At 42.0% G+C, this 18857-nt stretch overlaps 1 protein-coding gene across 1 annotated transcript in view; it reads left to right on the forward strand.

Moving 5' to 3' along the window:
- The first annotated feature begins 4085 nt into the window (after positions 1–4085).
- The window catches only part of LOC120414193 (neurogenic locus Notch protein), a 121837-nt gene continuing 107065 nt past the window's right edge, over positions 4086–18857 (forward strand). The window contains exon 1 of the mRNA XM_039575273.2: positions 4086–5150. Coding sequence (XP_039431207.1) covers positions 5015–5150 — 136 coding nt within the window. The 5' untranslated portion in view covers positions 4086–5014. The remainder of the gene's footprint in view (positions 5151–18857) is intronic.

Here is an 18857-nt window from a genome sequence, read left to right on the forward strand (position 1 = left end):
ATATTTCGATCTATACCATCCAAAAATTATGACTTATCATCGAGAATTTTCGATCGAAATTTTATTATCGAGAAATCACAAAAATATGAAACGTTATAGAAATTTTATAAACTTAAAAAAATCTTTAATTTCCATTTTTTCAGGAGCTATTCCATGTCAAATAGGGAATCGGTTATACCCGACCCTCTCTGATTTCAATGAAACTTTGTAGACATGTTATCCTACGCTTATGTAAGCCATTTTTGTATATATGGAGCCAGTTTCACTCGATAATGACATTAAAGAAGGGCGTAAGTGTTTTAAATATTTTTGTATTTCGTAATTTAAATATTGCTGTATGCTGCATCGTATCAAAAAGTGGTCAAAGACAAACTTGTAGGAAATTTGACGGGCTTTCCGAAAAAAATAAACTGCAAGATAAAAACACGCCACTTTTATGAGATTTTTTTTATTTTTATGTTTAAAAGTCAAATTTGAAGGTTTTTTTTTCGTTTCATTTTTTTTGTGAAAATAGCCTAAGATGTTACAAAAAAAACTCACGAAAAATGCAGGATGGAGCAACTCACCTAAAAAAATACAAAAATCATTTACTGAAACTGTATTTTTCAAAAGTGCTCCAAACATGAACATTTTTGAATACCGAACACGAGATTCGATTGTCCTAAGTCCAATCCTTGTGAAGACTGCAGTTTTAAAAAGAAAAATGTTGAAAAAAAAGTGTTTTTTGATGATATTTGGCAATTTCTATATAAAAGACTTGATTTTTCATTATTGAAAATATTGTTACAGGAAAGCTCGTACAAGTTCCCATAAGTTTGTCTCTGAGCACATTTCAATTGGATGTATGGGCTTACAGATATAAGCTAAGTACATTGCTCATAACTGAAGACATAATATTTTTTCAGTGTAGTATAGTAACCTGGAAAGTAAATTAGCTTAAATCATTAAAAAAAACCAGTTATCTTGAAAAGTGGCCAAAGACAATCTTATGGGAAACTTAACGATCTTTCCGGTAAAAATATTTTCGAGACTGAAAAATCAAGCCTGCCATAGAAATTGCCAAAAACTGTCAAACAACCTATTTTTTCAACATTTTTCTTTTTAAAACCGCTGTATCTTCACAAGGATTGGACTTAGGAAAATGTTCAATATGGAGACTTTTATGTAAAATTGTCTGGAGAATTGACTCTCGTGTTCGGTTTTTGAAAATTTTGATGTTTAGAGCACTTTTGAAAAAACAGTTTCAGTAAATGATTTTTGTATTTTTTTTAGGTGAGTTGCTCCATCCTGCATTTTTCGTGAGTCTTTTTGTAACATCTTAGGCTATTTTCACAAAAAAAAATGAACGAAAAACAATCGTGGCCTCACCTTCAAATTTGACTTTTAAAATTAAAAATCAAAAAATCTCATAAACGTCTTTGGGAACTTTTTGGTACGATGCAACAGCTTCGAGGTACAGCAATATATAAATTACGAAATACAAATATATTTAAAACACTTACGCCCTCCTCAAATGTCATTATCCAGTGAAACTGACTCCATATACACAAAAATAGCCTATATAACCGTAGGGTAACATGTCTAAAAAGTTTCACAGTGGGTCGAGAAAAAAGTACCTAAATAAATTCTGTTTTGGACTGGATTTGCTCTTAAATTACATTTAAAAAAAGTAAAAAATTATAAATATTTAACCATTAGTTTTAATTTTGCGGATTCGAATTTTGATTTTCGTTTTGCTGATTTAAAAAAATGCTTAACTTCTAAAAAATTGATTTTTTCTAAACATAAAAAAATTAACATTCAAATAAAAAAAATCTGATAATAAAAAAACCGATATTTTTTAATTTTATGAGTTTTAGAAAATTTTGTTTATTTTAAAAAAATCTTTTTCTTTTTTTCAACATAAAAATTTTATCAATTTTAATATGTTGAAAAATTTCAAAATTTGCAAATGTTTTCATATAAAAGAAAGTTTCTGTTTTTAAATTATTTTTTGTTTGGATTTTTTATTTGCAATGTCTTTGCATTTGCAATTTTTCATTAGGTCCTATTAACAAATTTAAACATTAAGTGTATCCCTTTCACTTCTTATATCAAATTCCATCGGAGTAAGCGGGATACACTCAAATATTGACATTTGTTCATAGGACCTAATAAAAAAAATGTTCAGACATATTTTCTCCAGGACACGCATTAGTTGAATTATGAATATTTTTTAAATATAAAGCTTACAGTGTTAGAAATGCGTTTACACAATGTTTTTTGAATAGTTTAAAATAATGTTGAACAATTATCAACATTTCTGCTCCGTGATTTTTTGTTAAAATTTCGATGAAAACAAAAATTAAATTTATGTTGGCATACCTATAAGTAACAACAGAGCGGATTCGGTAACTTGAATAGAACTGCACTACAATTCGCAAATTAAAACTACTGAAAGCTGTCAAAAACTTGACACCACGTGCTCGGAAATCGTCGAACAATGAAATTTAAGATGACATGATGGTAATATTCATCAGGGATTGATAACAGATTTTGTGTCAAATAAAAGTGTAATATTGCACCAGAAACTGGTAAATTTTCATCAGGTTCAATATTTTTTGTAAAAATATGTTTTATGTAATATTACTCAAATAAGAGGTAATATTCAACCATCAAAATTTTCAACCTTCCAATTTTTTTTTTCTGTGTACGGATTGAAATTTATTTTGTAACTTTTTTAAATAATTCATTTTCCAGTTCTAAGATTTTTTAATAGTCCTCAATCGTATGAAACACAGAAGTTTATAAGTCCTTTTAAAGTTCAAATATATCGACAGCCATCAATTTTTGACGCCTACTGTAAATATCGAAATCGTTCCGTTTGTAGCATGAATAGCCAATGCGATCAAACACCACCACTTGTATCGCACGGCTACCTCCGTATACAACATAACGGAGCGACTACATCAATACATGTAGCGCATCTCTCGAGTGTGTTGGCCCGTGAACCACCTTGCACGAATATGTTAATGAATGCGGCTGCTGCTTGTGTTGGTGCTATGCAAAACTTGTTTGTTTTCGTACGGTGTGCGGCATTTGCTCTAGCTGTGAATGAACCACCACCACAACCAACCACCATTAGCATAGCAGTCAGACCTTACTGATACTGACATGTTGCCGCTAAGTGGTTGTTGGGATATATCGATGGATTCTTTAAGCCTGTTTGAATGCATGAAATTAGATCGGAACATGGCTAAGGAAAAATTTCATTGCTTCCCATATTGCACTCATTAGATCGACCTCTGCGCAAGACAGGCTGTCACCGCGATTGGTCCCACGGAGTCGAAACCGGCGCAGGAGAGTCGGGAACTCATTAAGAATTCCGGCCGCGTATGCGTACGTCCGCGCGCAGCGCTCGATCCCGAGTGATTCGAACCTCAAGCGCTGTAAGACCCAGCAGCAATCGAGCAAGAAATTGCCCGGGTACCTTCACACGACACCACACTACGGTGTGTGGTATGTGAAGTGGTTCTGTTGGCAAGAGATGAAACGAGAAACCCGAACTCCAGGACACGCAAACCTGTGAAGTAAAAAACGCGAGAGCTCACGCACACCACGGCACGGGGGGGCGCAAAGTCGGCCGGATAGACGCGCGCGAGCGCGGGTTGGACTCACCAAACTGGTTTGCGAGGGGTCCGTCGATGGGTCCGGGTAGGATGTTGGGAATTTGTTGATACTCTTTTGGGATTGTGTGGTGGAAGGTAGAGAAAAACAAAATTTGTTGGTGGGATGTTTGGGTTTGTTTTCGCCTTTGGCGCACCCCTCGGTTTCCAAAACTGGTTTGTCGCCATCGTTGACCCATCTCTCTCACTCCAACATAAAAAATGCCTCGATCTCCTTCGATCATAAAAATTTACGTTGATCGCAAGTAGATCCGGCCACTTTTCCCACGTTCAAAGTGGCACATTTTGGTCTGGAACGGGTTCAAAAGACCATTCTAGAACCCTTGGTATCCCAACTGATGGCGAATTCTGTCGTTACTTTCAGGTCCGTGAAGTAAAGTTCCCGAAAACGACCGTTTCGACCACCGGGATCCAGGCGTAGCAATACGCCAGCAGCCATTTTGCATTTCTCGTACTCTCTCTCTCGCTCGATCGCTCTCTCCTCTCCCGCGTAGCATAACCGGAGAGAGAAAGAGAGCGGCTCCGTCAGCGGAGTGTCTGTGTGTTCTAGGAAAACAAGTCCTGCTCAATGTGTATCGAGACGCGAGTGTGAATGCACATGCTCCGTGCGCTCAGTGCGATTTTTGGGTAGAGGTTCGAGAAAAGCGGTTCCGTTAAACTGCTGAAGGAGGCTGCTGAAGAACCGATCTTCGGGCAACTGATCAACTGAAGGGGCACGAACGAGCGCAAAGAGGGGAGGAAGATCGCTGAGGTGACGGGGGAGGATTTTCTTTGTGGTGTGAAGATATTGTGCGTGTAGAGCAATAGCGGATGTCCTTTGGGTGACGGAAAGGACCGCGCAAAGTATGTGTGTTGTAGCGAGGTGGTGATCCAGGTGGAAACGTGAAGAGAGAGAGAGATGGGTGAGGAAGATTGGAAGGAAGCAAATCTAAGCGCGTGAAAGCACAGAGTGTAACACAAAGGAAGTGCAAGGAAGCTGAATCGAGAGAATTTGATAACACAAGAGAGATCATCAACTAGTGCTGATTTTGTAACGCGGTGTGTTACAGTTACGGTTACAACAATGAGTGCCAATCGAGATTTCGAACCGTTCGAGTTCGTGGATGAGTCGTGGTGACCTCAAGGGTCGAAGAAGAAAGTAGTGAGTGGATTCGGGGGCATTGCGCGGTGTTGAAACAAATGGAAGAATTAACCCTAGTTTGAAAAGAAGAGTGCTACAAGAAACGAAACGAGCGTAGTGTGTTACACATACGGTAACGGCTACCGGAAGAATACACTAGAGTGCGGTGAGCAGAACTGGGAGCTGTCTCACGGAAGAGAGATTCCCGCTTCACAACAGGACTGGGACAATGTGGTTGAACGCGACGGCGGTGACCATCCGGCGCAGGAGGTCGTCCGCCGGAATGAGCTCGCAACTGTCGAACGTTTGGATTAAAATACTTGCGACGGGATTCCTGCTGGCCGTGCTAGCCGACAGTGCCAACGGTAAGTCCTTGGAAACCCCATATTGCGTACACGGACACCAAAACAAATCTCGGGTGGCGGCATCCATCTTGAATTTCGTTGCATGACCTCTCTCTTCTCAAATTCCAGAATATTCACAGTTTAAGTCATTTCAGTATTCGCAAATCAAATCTAACCTTCAAATATTCCCATAAATTTCAATTAACCTTCAAATAACTCCCCAAAATTGCCTAAAACAGCTCAAGAATTCGTTGACTTTGTCCGCGCACCAACACAAACAAAGCGCGCAAGGACCTCACGACCCCTTACTACTACAGTGACACACACAACTCCGAGGGTCGCAGGATACGGCACCCCATTGAAGCAAAACGCAGTCGGTCCGTTTTTTTGTCTGGGGTTCGTTGCTTGCTTTCTCACAGCGCACGCATTTTTGCGCACACCTGCACTGGCCCAAATCTTTCGTTCGTTGATGAACTCCTCTCCGTTTCATGTGTAATTTGGTACTTTCTTCTGAATGTTTTTTTTGCTCCTTTGTTGTCTTCTCTCGGTATCCTTGTCGTTGACGTGTTTTGAAAAGGATCTTTGGACGTTTTTTGTTTGAAATTTGAATAAGCATGACTGGACTTGGACTGAACGTTAGGGTCGGACATTGATGAGTGCACTTTGCCCCTATCCTTGTGCGTTTTTGTGTGGGTTTAACGGCGCACACATCAATACCGAAAGGATCAGTTTGATAGCTCACTTGAGTTGAGTAGGGGAAATCTACCCATTTTAATCCTAATAAGCGGTCGTGTATGAATGATGCTGGATAATCTAGAGTCTCCCTTGAATTTTACTAAAACCAAGTACACCAACGAGTAGAGCAAGTTTTTGTGAACATTTCTGTTTATTTTCACTTTCACTAAAAGTTATTCTATTTCTTTACCAAGCATTTAACAAAAAAAAATTCCCAAGGGTATTCTAATCGAGGCGAATGCATTGGGCCACGCCCATTTTTCTAATATCGGCTTAGTTCTTTTTTCTTCCAACACTCTGTCGAGTGTTGCCATTTGCGCTGACATTTCAAACGAACACTCACGAAAAGTGGCATTTATAGGGAAAGTTTCCTGGCATCGCTGGCTGTGCTGCTGGTGGTGTTGACGGCCAGCCTTTGTTCTTTTTTGCCTTCGTCTCTCGCTCGGTTTTCTTCAGCCTTCGAGTGGAATGCAAAGTGAAAATTGAAACGTCAAACGACTTGGCGCGTTTGTTTTTTTGATGGCGCTTGCTAATTTATTACATTTTTCGGGATTATTCTTCAAGTGAGTGCCTTACTAATGATCAAAAGAACATGTTGCCGGTAGTTGGAAGCAATTTCATATCTTAAGCGCCGTGAAAAAGTAAGCGAAAGTGAAAAGTTAATTTTGGCGATATTCATTAAGCGTTTGAGGGATTCTCGTGTGTGTCACTGTGTGTGCCAACAAAATGATGAGAAGTGGTCTCGCAAAATACAAATTATGATCAAAAGTGCATTAAATGTGATCTTTTTGGCCAGTAAGTGGCATACATTTGCGTGCTTACTCGAGGCGGTGCTGTTGCTGGTAAGTTTATAGCCCAAATAGTATTTTTGGAGCTTTAATCGAGCATCAAACTCTCCATATGACGAAGATAGGTGTTTGATTGGAAAGGGTAGATTTCCCCTAACTTAATTTAATGTAGGATTTTTCAATGTTGCGAAATCATGCAAATCCAATGTTTATTTCGTGAAATGAATCCGTTCAAAGAATCCTCACGCAGTGGGGCTGGCCGCTGCACTATTTGACGTGGATTGCTTCAGGATGCTTTTTTTTGAACAAGCAGCGTTAGAGATCGAGCAAATAAGAGAGGATATCTGTATGATTTTAAATTAAAACGAATTTGAGCATGATTTACATTTCTTGAAACGATATTGTGTAAGTTTTGATTGAGGTTACATTATGTCTTGGTCTGATTTCTAAAGTAAACATAAAGCTGCAATTTATATTATAACTCACTACCCCTCTTTTGAAGCATCAGTAATTTGGGGAATTCCCGCACTTCATGTGTGACAACCTACCTATCTGTACCACTCGTAACTTTTCTTTACAAAGAATCTTGACATCATAAAAAAGGCAGGTTAAGGTCAGCCAATCTTTTGGAACTAGAGAATAAGTACCTGTTGGAACCTAACGGAAGATCATATTTTAGACTTGTTTGCATCCGCTTCGCTTGGAGACGCTCATTTTAGCGGATTGCAGACTGGATTTCGTCATGTGTACATGATGATTACTCTAGCTCAGGCTGCTTACCAATTCAGATATTGTAGGGGTTCCACTTTTTTAAGAGGATAAGGGAAAATCTCCACGGTATCCCCCAATAAGTTTCGCTGGGAACTTGACGGTTTTTGGGAAGGCTTAAAGTCAAGGATACGCTCTAAGCAAGCGTTGCGACCAATGTCGTAATGTGTTTAAGGGCTATAGTTTTACTAATCAATTCTAGAAAAAAAAAATCGCTCGCGTTTCAACTTGACCTCCTATGGAATGAGAGCACCTCCAGATTGAAACCTCATTTCATTAATGACATCGCGAACGCATTATTAGCAAATCAACAAATCCCTGCCGCAGCCTGCGTGTCATTTCGCATCTTATCGACACCCCGTCCTTCCCCGAGGGCCCCTCAGATTAGGGTCACCACCACAGCCGGACGGCTCGTGTCAACCCGCTTTCATCTGCGCGTATCGACAGATCGCTCCGGCCTCTCTAATTATAAGCGTCTTAGCGTCGCGGCCGACATTATCAGCCATCATCAGCGTCGTCAGCACCTGTGAGACGCTCGGGACATCCGGATGCGCTACGCGCATCGGAATTCGCCCGACTCTGGCAGAGTTCTGCGCGAGCGTTACGGATCAACGACCCCCCAATCGAGTGGCCACTCGAGAGCGACCTACTTCAGCGCGACCGCGCGCGGGTCTTGAAATTTATTTAGCACTCCAGTTTTTTTTTGGCCTGGCCACTTCTTCAGACAACCCACTCGTGTGCGGTGGTCACTTGAGGTACCGAGAACCGAGCTGGAACTAGTTTTACATATTCAGGCTTGAGGGGTCAGCCCCTTTTGCTGCGTCATCGCGCCGGCCTTCTTTCGCCAGGGGAATTCTATCATCACCTCTTCAGCTGCTCTGAAGCTGTTGTTCGGGAGTTCGGTAATAAAAGCGCCGATCGGATCGGTCCGATCGCGTTTAATTACTTCATAGAACGACCCGTCCGGGAATGTCCCCGGGTTATGACCCCGGGCGGGCGCGTGCACCGTCCGACCCAGATCGGCGCGCCCTCCTAATCGCGGTAGCTTAGGTCCCGTTGGAGAGCGCTCTTTCAACGGACAGGCTTATCCGACGAACACAGTGTTCTTGGCGCTCGTATTGATTCGCCGCAGCAGCGGCAAAAAAATCATAGTAATAACAACTATGAAAACAAACTGTATCCCGGCAGCCCGGCCGAGAGTCACGGGGTTCAAGTAAATCTCTCCACTCAGCCTTCTGCGGATGCGGCGATGATGCTCAGAACGTGGCTGATGGGCTTTGGCTCTGTGGCCAGCATCAACCCGCAAAGAAGCAGAAGAAGGTACAATCACCTTAAGTCCATCATCATCTTCTCTTCAAATTATATCTCCACATTTCCATGTATTCGTTCGTGGGTTGGAAGCAGCGCTTGACGGGCAAGCAAACGGAGAGGAGGCAAGCCGGTCGAAAAGACTCCAACGAACACAGAGAGAAGGAGGAAGAGACGACGGCTGGGCCGAAAAAAAACTCAGCCGAATGGATTTAAGAAGAAGGAGAGAAGGAGGAACAAAAATCTTAAAACCCGAGAAAAAGTCAGAGCAGTCGAAGAAGAAAACGAAGAACGCCGAAGGCAAAGATGTGTAGCGAAGAAGAGGATGATAAAAAAAACAACACTATATAAAGTATTACAAATGTATATGGTATTATAATGGACGCACGTCGCGCGGCACGTTGCCGCGCGCTCCCCTCGGAATCGTCCAACTCCCTCCCGTAGGATGACTCTACATAAAATGCTGGACAAAGAAAAGCCCCCACCGAGTTCGCCTCCAAGCTCGTTTCGGGAAAAGCTTTATCTTGTCGCGCAGCCTCCCCAGCAAATCCTCCGCCTAGATTGGTTCTGGTTCTGTCGTCGTCCCGAAGAAGAGTTCTGGACGCGTGGGGGTGCCGTGGAGTGAGTGCAAATTTGCGCGCTTAAAGTGGCCATAAATTACGAGATTTTCTACCGTGGCTCGAGGTGCGGGACGCGGGATTTTAATAAATTGTCGAAAATATGGCAAATTTTGGCCCAAGTGGCCTTGCTGGGTTTGCGGGGGTTGGAGAGACCTCGCGATCGTCGTCGTCTCGGAAAAGGATTAACTGCGCGATAGCCGCTAAGCCGATGGACCTTGAATGCGAAAAGGATGTTGAACTTTGGTCCTGGAGTATTTTAAAAGCAAGGAACCTGCACTAGAAACGGTCTACTTCGTGTTTAGCAAACATACATTGTTTTGGTTGAACTGTCACAACTGAAGTTTGACAAGTTTGAAAAGGAAATTCCCCGCAGTGGAATACCTCCTTTAGGATTAATGTTTGTAAACATTTTTTCCTTATCCCCTTAAAAAAAGTGGAGCATCAACTTTTTCCATGTTCCAGATCCAGATTTTTGGAAAATTATCATACATACATGACGAAATCCAGTCCGCAATCCGCTAAAATCACCATCTCCAAGCGAAGCGAAATGAAAATAAAAACAATAAAATGCTGTCAAAATGGTTTAATTCGACTCGACTTTCAATAGACAATTTTTGACTTGCAATCAATCATTGGGGAAGAAATGCTTATTATTTTTGATTCTGGAATAGTCGGGAAAAAATCAAGAATTTTAAAAATGGAATTTGAGTTGCCACCCTGTGAGCATTGAAATTTATCGCATTGGAAATTTATTGAATTATGCAAGGTGGCCACTCAAGTCGGGAAAGTCGGAAATTCGCCAAAATCCGCAAAAAATCGAGAAAATGTCAGGAGTTTTGGGTTTTTTTGTTAAAAGTCGGGAAAAGTTGGGATTCTCAAGTATACTTGTTTGAAAATTATTTTCTAAATCTTGAATAATTTTTTAATATTTTGTACAATTTTCAAATTTAATTCACTTATTTTTTCTTGAGTATTTTATTTTAAATTTAATGTTCCTTTCACTATTTCAATCTATTTCAGAATGAAAAGGCCATTGCACAGCAACCAAGGAAGTTGTTGTCTTATTATACCAAAATTGCCAAACTTACGGACTCAAGACTCAATCCTACAAAAATGTGGTTGTAAAAATAGTCAAACTTTGTTGTAAATTATTTGGTAAACTGTACTTTAGGGGATGAATCAAAAATTATATCGATAGTTCCCGTAGTTTTAAAGAAACTAAAATGTCTGTAACAAAAATCTTGGTGAAAAAGCTCTGGTTGATGTGCACCGTTAAGACATTAAAAATCCTAATATATATTAAATGCATTTAACACAGATTTTCATAATACTTTTTTAAAAATCAAAAGATTTTAACTAAATTTTGTTTATCAAACAAGATCTATTTATCAAACAAACTTAACTAAAAACAACAACAAAGTTAATTAAAAACTAATAGAAAAATAAAACCTCATTTTGAAGATTATGGCCAGCGTACAGTTATGAAGCTGTTCTAGCATTGATTGAATATTTGAAAAATGGTTCCAACCAGAGTTTGGCATTGTTTTTTTTGTGGAAAATATTCATTGCGTCATTTCAAATATTTTTTCCAACGGTTCATATTGAACTTTTTCCGTGCGTTATTAAATTACTATAAATTAAGCTAGATTTTCAGTTTTTGGAAAAATTAAATATCGAAAAAATCCAATCGTTGTTCGTTGTGAATGAAAAAAATGATAAAATATTAAAAACGCAAAAAAAAGAAATTTTGATTTAAATTGTTGCGAATATGTATGTAAACGGATTTTTCTCTTCAAACATTTCGCACAAAGAAAGTTGTATGACATGGAATCTTATCAAACTGATTTTTTTTATTGAAAAAAATAAAATATTTACTAAAAACTAGATACTAAATCAGATCAAAATTTACAAAATTTAGAAGGGAACTTAAAAAAATGTTTTGAACAAATTCCTTGATATTTCTCTAAATTCTTTGAAATCATGTTATCATGCGTTATAAACGTTCTATGATTTTAAATATTTCAAGTTTTATCTCCCCCTTCTTCAAAATTGACCCGAAAAATCAGGGAGTTTTCAAAAAACTTCACAATTTCAATGGAAATTTAAGTACAATCAGCTAAAATCAATTTAAAATGCGTTTCCCTGCGTTTAGAATCACTTTTAGCATGTTTGAGTTGATTTAAAAATCTTTTGAATTTTTGAAAATTTTCGATGTTTAAGTTTTTTTCGCTAAAATTTTTGTTTTCGTCAAATCTTTCATTTTTTAAAATTAATGATTGCAAAACAACTGAACTAGTGTAAAATGCATTTTAAAACTCTTTTTCCACGCAAATGCGGGAACTATGGCTTGTTATTTCAATATTTATATATTTTTTAAAAGTTTTCAAAGTCGGGAATTTGAAAATGCGATTTGAGTGTCAATTTATGCTATGAGTTATTTTATGAGTATTCGATAGACCTTTCAGACAAATTATTAAATTTGATGATCTGATAGCACTGCCATGGAATATCGATACTTTAGTGGAATTTACAAAACTTTTCAAAGCTCTATTTGGTAAATTTTAAAAATGTTGTATAACGAAGTTGACTTTATAGCTGTCGGCCACCATTGCTAGTACCAACCACTAGTGTCTTCCTTTTATCTACAAGGACTTCGCCGCCCTGGGCTCCTAAGTGTATGAAAGTATGGCACGGAGCGACGGCGCCGAATACCCATATTTACACAAAGAATTTTAGAGCGCCCGCCGCGGGATTCGAACCGGCGACCTCTGGATTGTGAATCCAGTGCGCGGTCCGATTGATCCACACGGGCGAGACCGGGAAATGTTGTATAATTGTTATTAAAGTTCGAAACTTGAGTGAAATTATTCTTATCTTGATAAAAAGGACTTCCGAAACTACCATACAGTACCTTCTTCATAAGTCGTAAAATTGGACGATCTAGCAACACTGTATCTATACTTCAGTGGAATTATTTTATTTAAGGGTGCAAGTAACCAAGGAATTCTGTCTTCTTGATGTGTACCGTTAAATTTTATTTATTTATTTTTAAACTGAATACTGACTTTGAAACTCAAATTTTTTGTACAACATTGAAAACGTCTTAAAAAAACTTTCATTTAAGTTAAAATTTTTGATGATTTGACAACACAGTCATACGACTCAGTCAATAATTTTAATGTGAGAGTGTTCAAATCCTAATCTGTACACGGAGAAAAATCAGTTCCCAAAATCGTGATTCCAAATTTCATGAACGCTTGTTCACGATTTTGGGAACTGATTTTTCTCCGTGTAGGTGGATTCATCAAAGTTTTTAGTGTTGCGTTTTTAACTTTGAATCAAAGCTGCTAATATCTACGGATATTCCGAGGACACCCTGGAGTTGATACCATGCGAATCTATCACCCTAACCGTCATGTTTAAGGTGTTTACGGCCTCCAGAGATCATAGCAGTCAACGAATCCGGCTCTTTTAACGACATCGCTGGACGTTCTGGATCATACCGGGTTGCGCCCAAACTTCGACACACCAAACGGACGTGTTCTGCAAGCATTGGTCGATCCTAAGTTTTACGACGACCGTTTCATAGCTTGACCTGCTTAGTATGCAACCCCAGGTTCCTACCCCCTGAAGATCCGTGAGCCTTTTCGCGCAATCTCGTCCCCATGATCTGCGCGGATGAGTTACTGAATCGAGCTCCCATTCTGGCGAGATTTGGGCGGCGTTCGTCACACAGAGGTCGTCGCCGTAATCGGGCTAGTTTGTATTCCTCGATTGTAGTTATCGTTTCTTTTTTTTCGGCCAAATGTCGTATGTCAGTGTTTACGAGCGCAGAGCTTTGGGCAAACATGAACGGGGTGCGTACTGCGCGCGCGACTTCGAAGCTCCCCCTTTTTGGTCACACGGTTGCTGCGCTGGTGAGAGGAAGAAGACGGCGCGGCGGGTCTTTCTCTGTGCGTTTTCTCATCAAACTTGAGGGGTTCGTGGGGAAGGGAGATTCGAGCCCATTGAGGAAAAGTCCGGCCAAATCGACAGCGCTTTGCGCAATCGCGTCGCAGCCCAGTCAATTTCCTGCTGGTTTTGGACGGTCATCTCCCGGGTGATTGTGATCGTGAAGGCGCGCGCGCGCGCTCACCTCCGCTGTAGTAACTCTACCCCTTTTGATCTTTCGGAGATGAGTTGGGAAAGGATGACCGTCCTTTACGTGAGCGGAATGAAGTAATTTGGGTGCGCCGACAGGCCACTAGTATGAGTCAGCGGAGTTTGAGGACTTCTGGATGTTCCAGGTCTGCTGGACGTCCTTTCTCTTTTGAACGGAGATTGAGGTCTTCAGGACTTCCGGAATCTCCAGGTCTGGATTTTTAAACGAATCCTTGAAGCAGACTTCGGTAAGCTTAAAAGATTGTCAATTTCATTTGCTTCAAAACTTCAGCCGCGAGGTTCGGAACCCCTCCCGCTGTCAGTACCCCTCCAAGACCCAGATTCACACCCTATTGATCGGACCCGACCGCCATTATAATTGCGTGATCGTGCGTGACGAATGAGAGCTGCCGTCGTTGTCGTGTCCACTGAAAAGAGAAAGATCAACCCCCACCCCTTCCCTTCAAATCTTCTGTGGGTCTCCAAAACCTAGAAGAGGTCGCAGCGCGCGCGCGCTGGAAGCAACTTTCGGGGGTCGGCTCTCAATTGGGGGAACCGTCGTCGAAGACGACGACGTCTTGACGACGAAAAACAGCCTCGTCATTAAAAGCCGATTTATCTGGCGGTGGCTGCGGTGGTGGTGGTGGCCTTCTAAAGTGCAGATAATTAACTTTTTTCTCATCGACAACTCAGCGTAGATTCGGTGAAAGAGAAGTTCACGGAGGAGCGGGATTTTAGAAAGAGAGTGTGTATGTGTGTGTGCTCGGTTGGGTCCCGATGATTAACCGCAGCAACTAGAGAGGCTTCGCGGGTCCCAGGTCGATTGGTTGGTTAAGTAATGACCTTTCTGTGTGAGTGTGCACGGAGAAAAATCAGACCCCAAAATCGTGAACAAGCGTTCATGAAATTTGAACACTTTGTTCGCGGTTCCTAATTTCGTGAACACTTGTTCACGATTTTTGGGAACTGATTTTTCTCCGTGCATGTGCGTGGACGACACTTTGTAGTACGGACCTTAGCAGTACTCGCGATTTCGAAAGTTTGTACACATGCGGTCGTCGTCTTCGCTTGTTGTGGTGATTGGCCGATGCAAATTTCGGACCACCGGCTAATGGGGGGACCCCGTAATTTGCAATTGGACCGCTGGAGAGCGTCTAAGGGAAAACAAAAACTCGGCCATGTGTGATTAGGCGCTGATGTAAGGCTTGGGAAAACAATGAAATTTTGGTGATGAATGGGCGTTTTTTCGCTGGCTTTTTCTCCGCGGGGGTATTTTAGGCTTAAGTAGGTAGTGATCAGGCTTGAATGGAATTTCGGGCTGCGGTAGTTGATTTAATTTTCAACGCGATGACGGCGGAGATGTTCAAAGGGTCGGGTAGGATCGGGAAAGCTGGAGTAATCGATTTTGTAGCTCGATGTATACATTCCTAGAAGTTATACTGGTATGCTCTGTATTCGAAAATAAGCTACCTCAAGCTCGCTACAGTCATAGATCTTCAGGTCTGAGCACCAGGAAGTTCCTAAATGACCTAAAGGCGTTCAGAACAGGCGATCTATACTCCCTGAAGCTATTCTGATATGCTACGAGATCTAAAACTAGCTACCTCAAGCTTGATACAGGCATAGATCTTCAGGGTTTAGCACCATGGAGTTCCTGGATGACCTAAAAACGTTCAGAACAGTTGATCTATATTTCTTGCAGCTGCCGGTATGCTGCGAGGTCAAAAACTAGCTATCGCAAGCTTGTTACGGTGGTAGATCTTCAGATCTTAACACCAAGGAGTTCCTGGATGACCTAAAAGCGTTGTGGGTATGCTACGAGATCTAAAACTAGCTACCGCAAGCTTGTTACGCTGGTAGATCTTCAGATCTTAAAACCAGGGTGTTCCTGGATGACCTAAAAGCGTCCAGAACAGCTGATCTATGCTCATTGAAGCTATGCTGGTATGTTACGAAGTCTAAAATTAGCTACCTCAAGCTTGTTACAGCCAAAGATCTCTAGGTCTTAGCACCATGGAGTTCCAGGATGACCTAGAACGTTCAACAATACAACAAAATACTTGATCAGCACCCTTTCAAGCCATGAAGGTATGATCCGTGGTTCAAACCAAGCTACACAATCTTGTAACGTCGGAAGATCTGCACAGATCCTCAACCCTTGCATGTCTCGATCCAAAGTGGACCAACTCCGACTCCTGGAACCCATTAAACCCCATCGCAACACACACACTACGCACCGCCGCCGTGATTTGACAGTGCCCGTGATCGCCTCGGGGCCCTAATTGGGGCGTTGAACGACCTGCTGATACACACGGGGGAACACATCAAGGGTTGCCACGGAAAGAAGGTTACATTCGCCCTCGGGTGATAATTAAACGAAAGCATCGAGCCTCGCCGATGATCGCGTCCGCAGACAGGTTCTGCATCAGAACGCGTCATCCCACGCAATTACCCCGAGTGTCCGCCCTTTCAAGATCTTCGGCCCCGTGCATAATTCAGCCTGCGGCGAAAAAGTTACAGTTTCCAATTCCTTTCTCGCGATCGGATCGGGGCGACGGGGAGCGGGTAGCTCCGCCACCCGGGTCACCAAGACCTGATCGAGCGTGTCGTCGAAACGACGACACCAATACATCGACAGAGCGCCAGAAATCACAGAGGTTCAGCATCTTGCAACCACCTTGGTCGGCCAGCGCAAGGTAAGGTTGTATTGGTGAGGTGCGACTTCTTTGGGAAAGCAAAACCCGACAGAAACTTCCACGGCGGAGTTCGGGCACAACACACACTGAGGCACCGCAGGAAGGAGAGTTCGGAAAGACGAAGCGAAAAGCAAATAAAGTGGGAACAACACGGCTTGGGACTCGGGGAATCGAACATGAAAATATGTAGAATTTTATAATAACCTTGCACAAAGAAGGGAAGAAACTGTGTGGTGAGGAGGAAAAACTACTACAATTTAGCGAATCAGTGGAATGGGAGACGTAGAAGGATTGCGCGACCGGGAATCAAGAACATCGGGAAGCTCTATAGCTTTGTGCGCACCTACTGCTGCAGCGCGCTTACCGGAGTGCAGTAGAAGAGGGAGGAAGAGTGGGATAGGAGAATGAGGGAACGGACAGCCTAGAACAGAATTATGTTAATTTATTCATAATAATAATAATAGCCGAATGAGAGAGTTGAAACGTTGGAAAAGTGCTCACGCAAGGAACCTTCGAGGCCGGACTAGAGAAATTATTGGATTTTAAGATTGGTGAGGAATACAAATTCGGTTTTTATTGGAACGTGTTGCGTTGGATAACTTCCCTGCGTCGAGGCTTCGCCTCGAGGTGATAAATAATTTATATTGAAAATTCCCGTGAACTCGATACCGTCGTGGGACACGACTCCGCGTAGAACATGCCGTCGCCGGAGCTAAGTCAATTTGCCATGCCGTATGATCCCGCAACTTCAAAGTTCCGCGCGCCTCAATCCAATTAGGCATCCCTAGACGACACGGTTCTTCCCGAGTCCTCCGGTAGCCACCAGCGGAACTTCAAATATTTAATTATCGACGTCTTGCACAGAACCGTTAAATTACACCCGCGCCCTGCGCTCCCTCCCCTTGCATTCAACTTGCGTACAAGTTGGGGAGCGCGGAGAAAGGTAAACATCGCTGCTACTGCGTTGACCACGATCTTCACCGTTTGTTCTTCAATTTGCGTGTCGACGGAGTCGACCACCAGTCATAAATTTCAAACCCCCGGTCGTCCAGCGTGCTGCTGCTGCTGCTGCACAGACGGTCTTGTTTACCGATGGATGTTTTATTAATGTGTAAACATTAAACGAGTTCCGAGAGCGTAGCTACGGGGGGATCGGGAAATATCTCCGCCTATTGTTAATTAGATGTGACTACCTGGCTTTTTTGTCCGCGGCGCTGTGCTCCATCGAGCACTGCGCAGGTTCCATTCTTCGGGTGCATTTTTGACATGTTGGTACTAAAAAGCGCGACGCGCGGGGACAATACCACGCATTCTGTTCGACGACGACGACGACTGCATCGGCTTGGGTTGGGTGGGTCGCCCAATGTTTACCTTTCTCGTGGAAAGTCGTGATGACCTCGATTGGTCAGTCAGCATCCAGCCGGATGGATGGGCTCGAGTTTGGTCAATGGGATCCATTTAAATCAATGAGCGAATCGTCGAAATAATGGCATCGCGGTGATCAATTCAAATGAGGAACTTAACACTGATGAGACGTTGATAAGCGGAGCGGTGATTGATGGGCGGCTTTGTTTGAAAGCCGTTTTGCATATCGTGGGGTGGGGCTCCGAATCCCTTACGTGTTGGGGGTTGACGCAGTGGGTCCGGCGGAGCTATAACAAGTGGGATTTTTGATAGAGACATCATTCAAAGGTTGGTTGTCGCATGTAGCGATTCTTGGATGCCATCCAACCAAGAAGATCTAATGATCTGCAGGCCGGCTACGAAGTTATCCAAATGTATAACCTGTCTAAATTAAAGTTGATGATGCTGACATAAGACCGCTATGCAGACATGCATCGGCACTATGAGCTCTTTTTAACGGCACTCAGCTTGTTCTAGATGGCATTTTCGTTTAAAGCAATGTTATGATTGTTGCTAGGTAAAAATCTCTTGTTTTTGGCTTGAATAATGTGTAGAAAACATTGGTTCATTGGAAAACCCGATTTTAGCTATATTTTCATGTAAATGTTCTCTTAAGCTCTCAAGAAGAACTTCTTAAAAGCTCTTTGAGTGCAATTAAGAGTTCTTATCCTATATCTCAGTTGGGTTTTAAAATAATCTCTCAGGGTCTTCGGGAGCCTAAAAGACAAGCGTAATTAGCGTATTCTAATCACTGGCACAACATGCTGGGTATCTTCTACGTGAAATGCCAAACAAGTTCTTCTAAAAGAAGAGTTAGAGCTGATGCATGTCTGCCGCTATGACGTATCAATGTCTGGTTGAGTTTCGATCTAACACCCATAGGCCGGCTACGAAATTATTGGAAAATATAACGTTTTTTATGGTTGGGTTGTTGCCAAGGTTGTTGCTTATATAGCTTTTCAGAATAGCAGATCACCTAGCCAGTTGAGTCCAAATATGACCCCAAAAAAGGCTTTTTAGGCCCAGTGAAAAAATATTATTTAGCCCAAAACATGACGAACTCCTCGTCACAGTGTCCTGATGCAAACAATGATCGAGCTCGAACTGTCACAGCCCTGCGAAATATGTGGCTAGCATATCAGGCGGTTGGTTTAAAAATCCAGCTAGAAGTCGCCTGACAAAAAACTTTTGCTAGAAAGAGATAGGAGATCTGATGCAAACAATCTCCCAGCAGCCATGTAAATATACTTTAAATGTGTTAGTAAATTT

Source organism: Culex pipiens, chromosome 1 (genome assembly GCF_016801865.2).
Source record: "Culex pipiens pallens isolate TS chromosome 1, TS_CPP_V2, whole genome shotgun sequence".
NCBI classification, from domain to species: domain Eukaryota; kingdom Metazoa; phylum Arthropoda; class Insecta; order Diptera; family Culicidae; genus Culex; species Culex pipiens.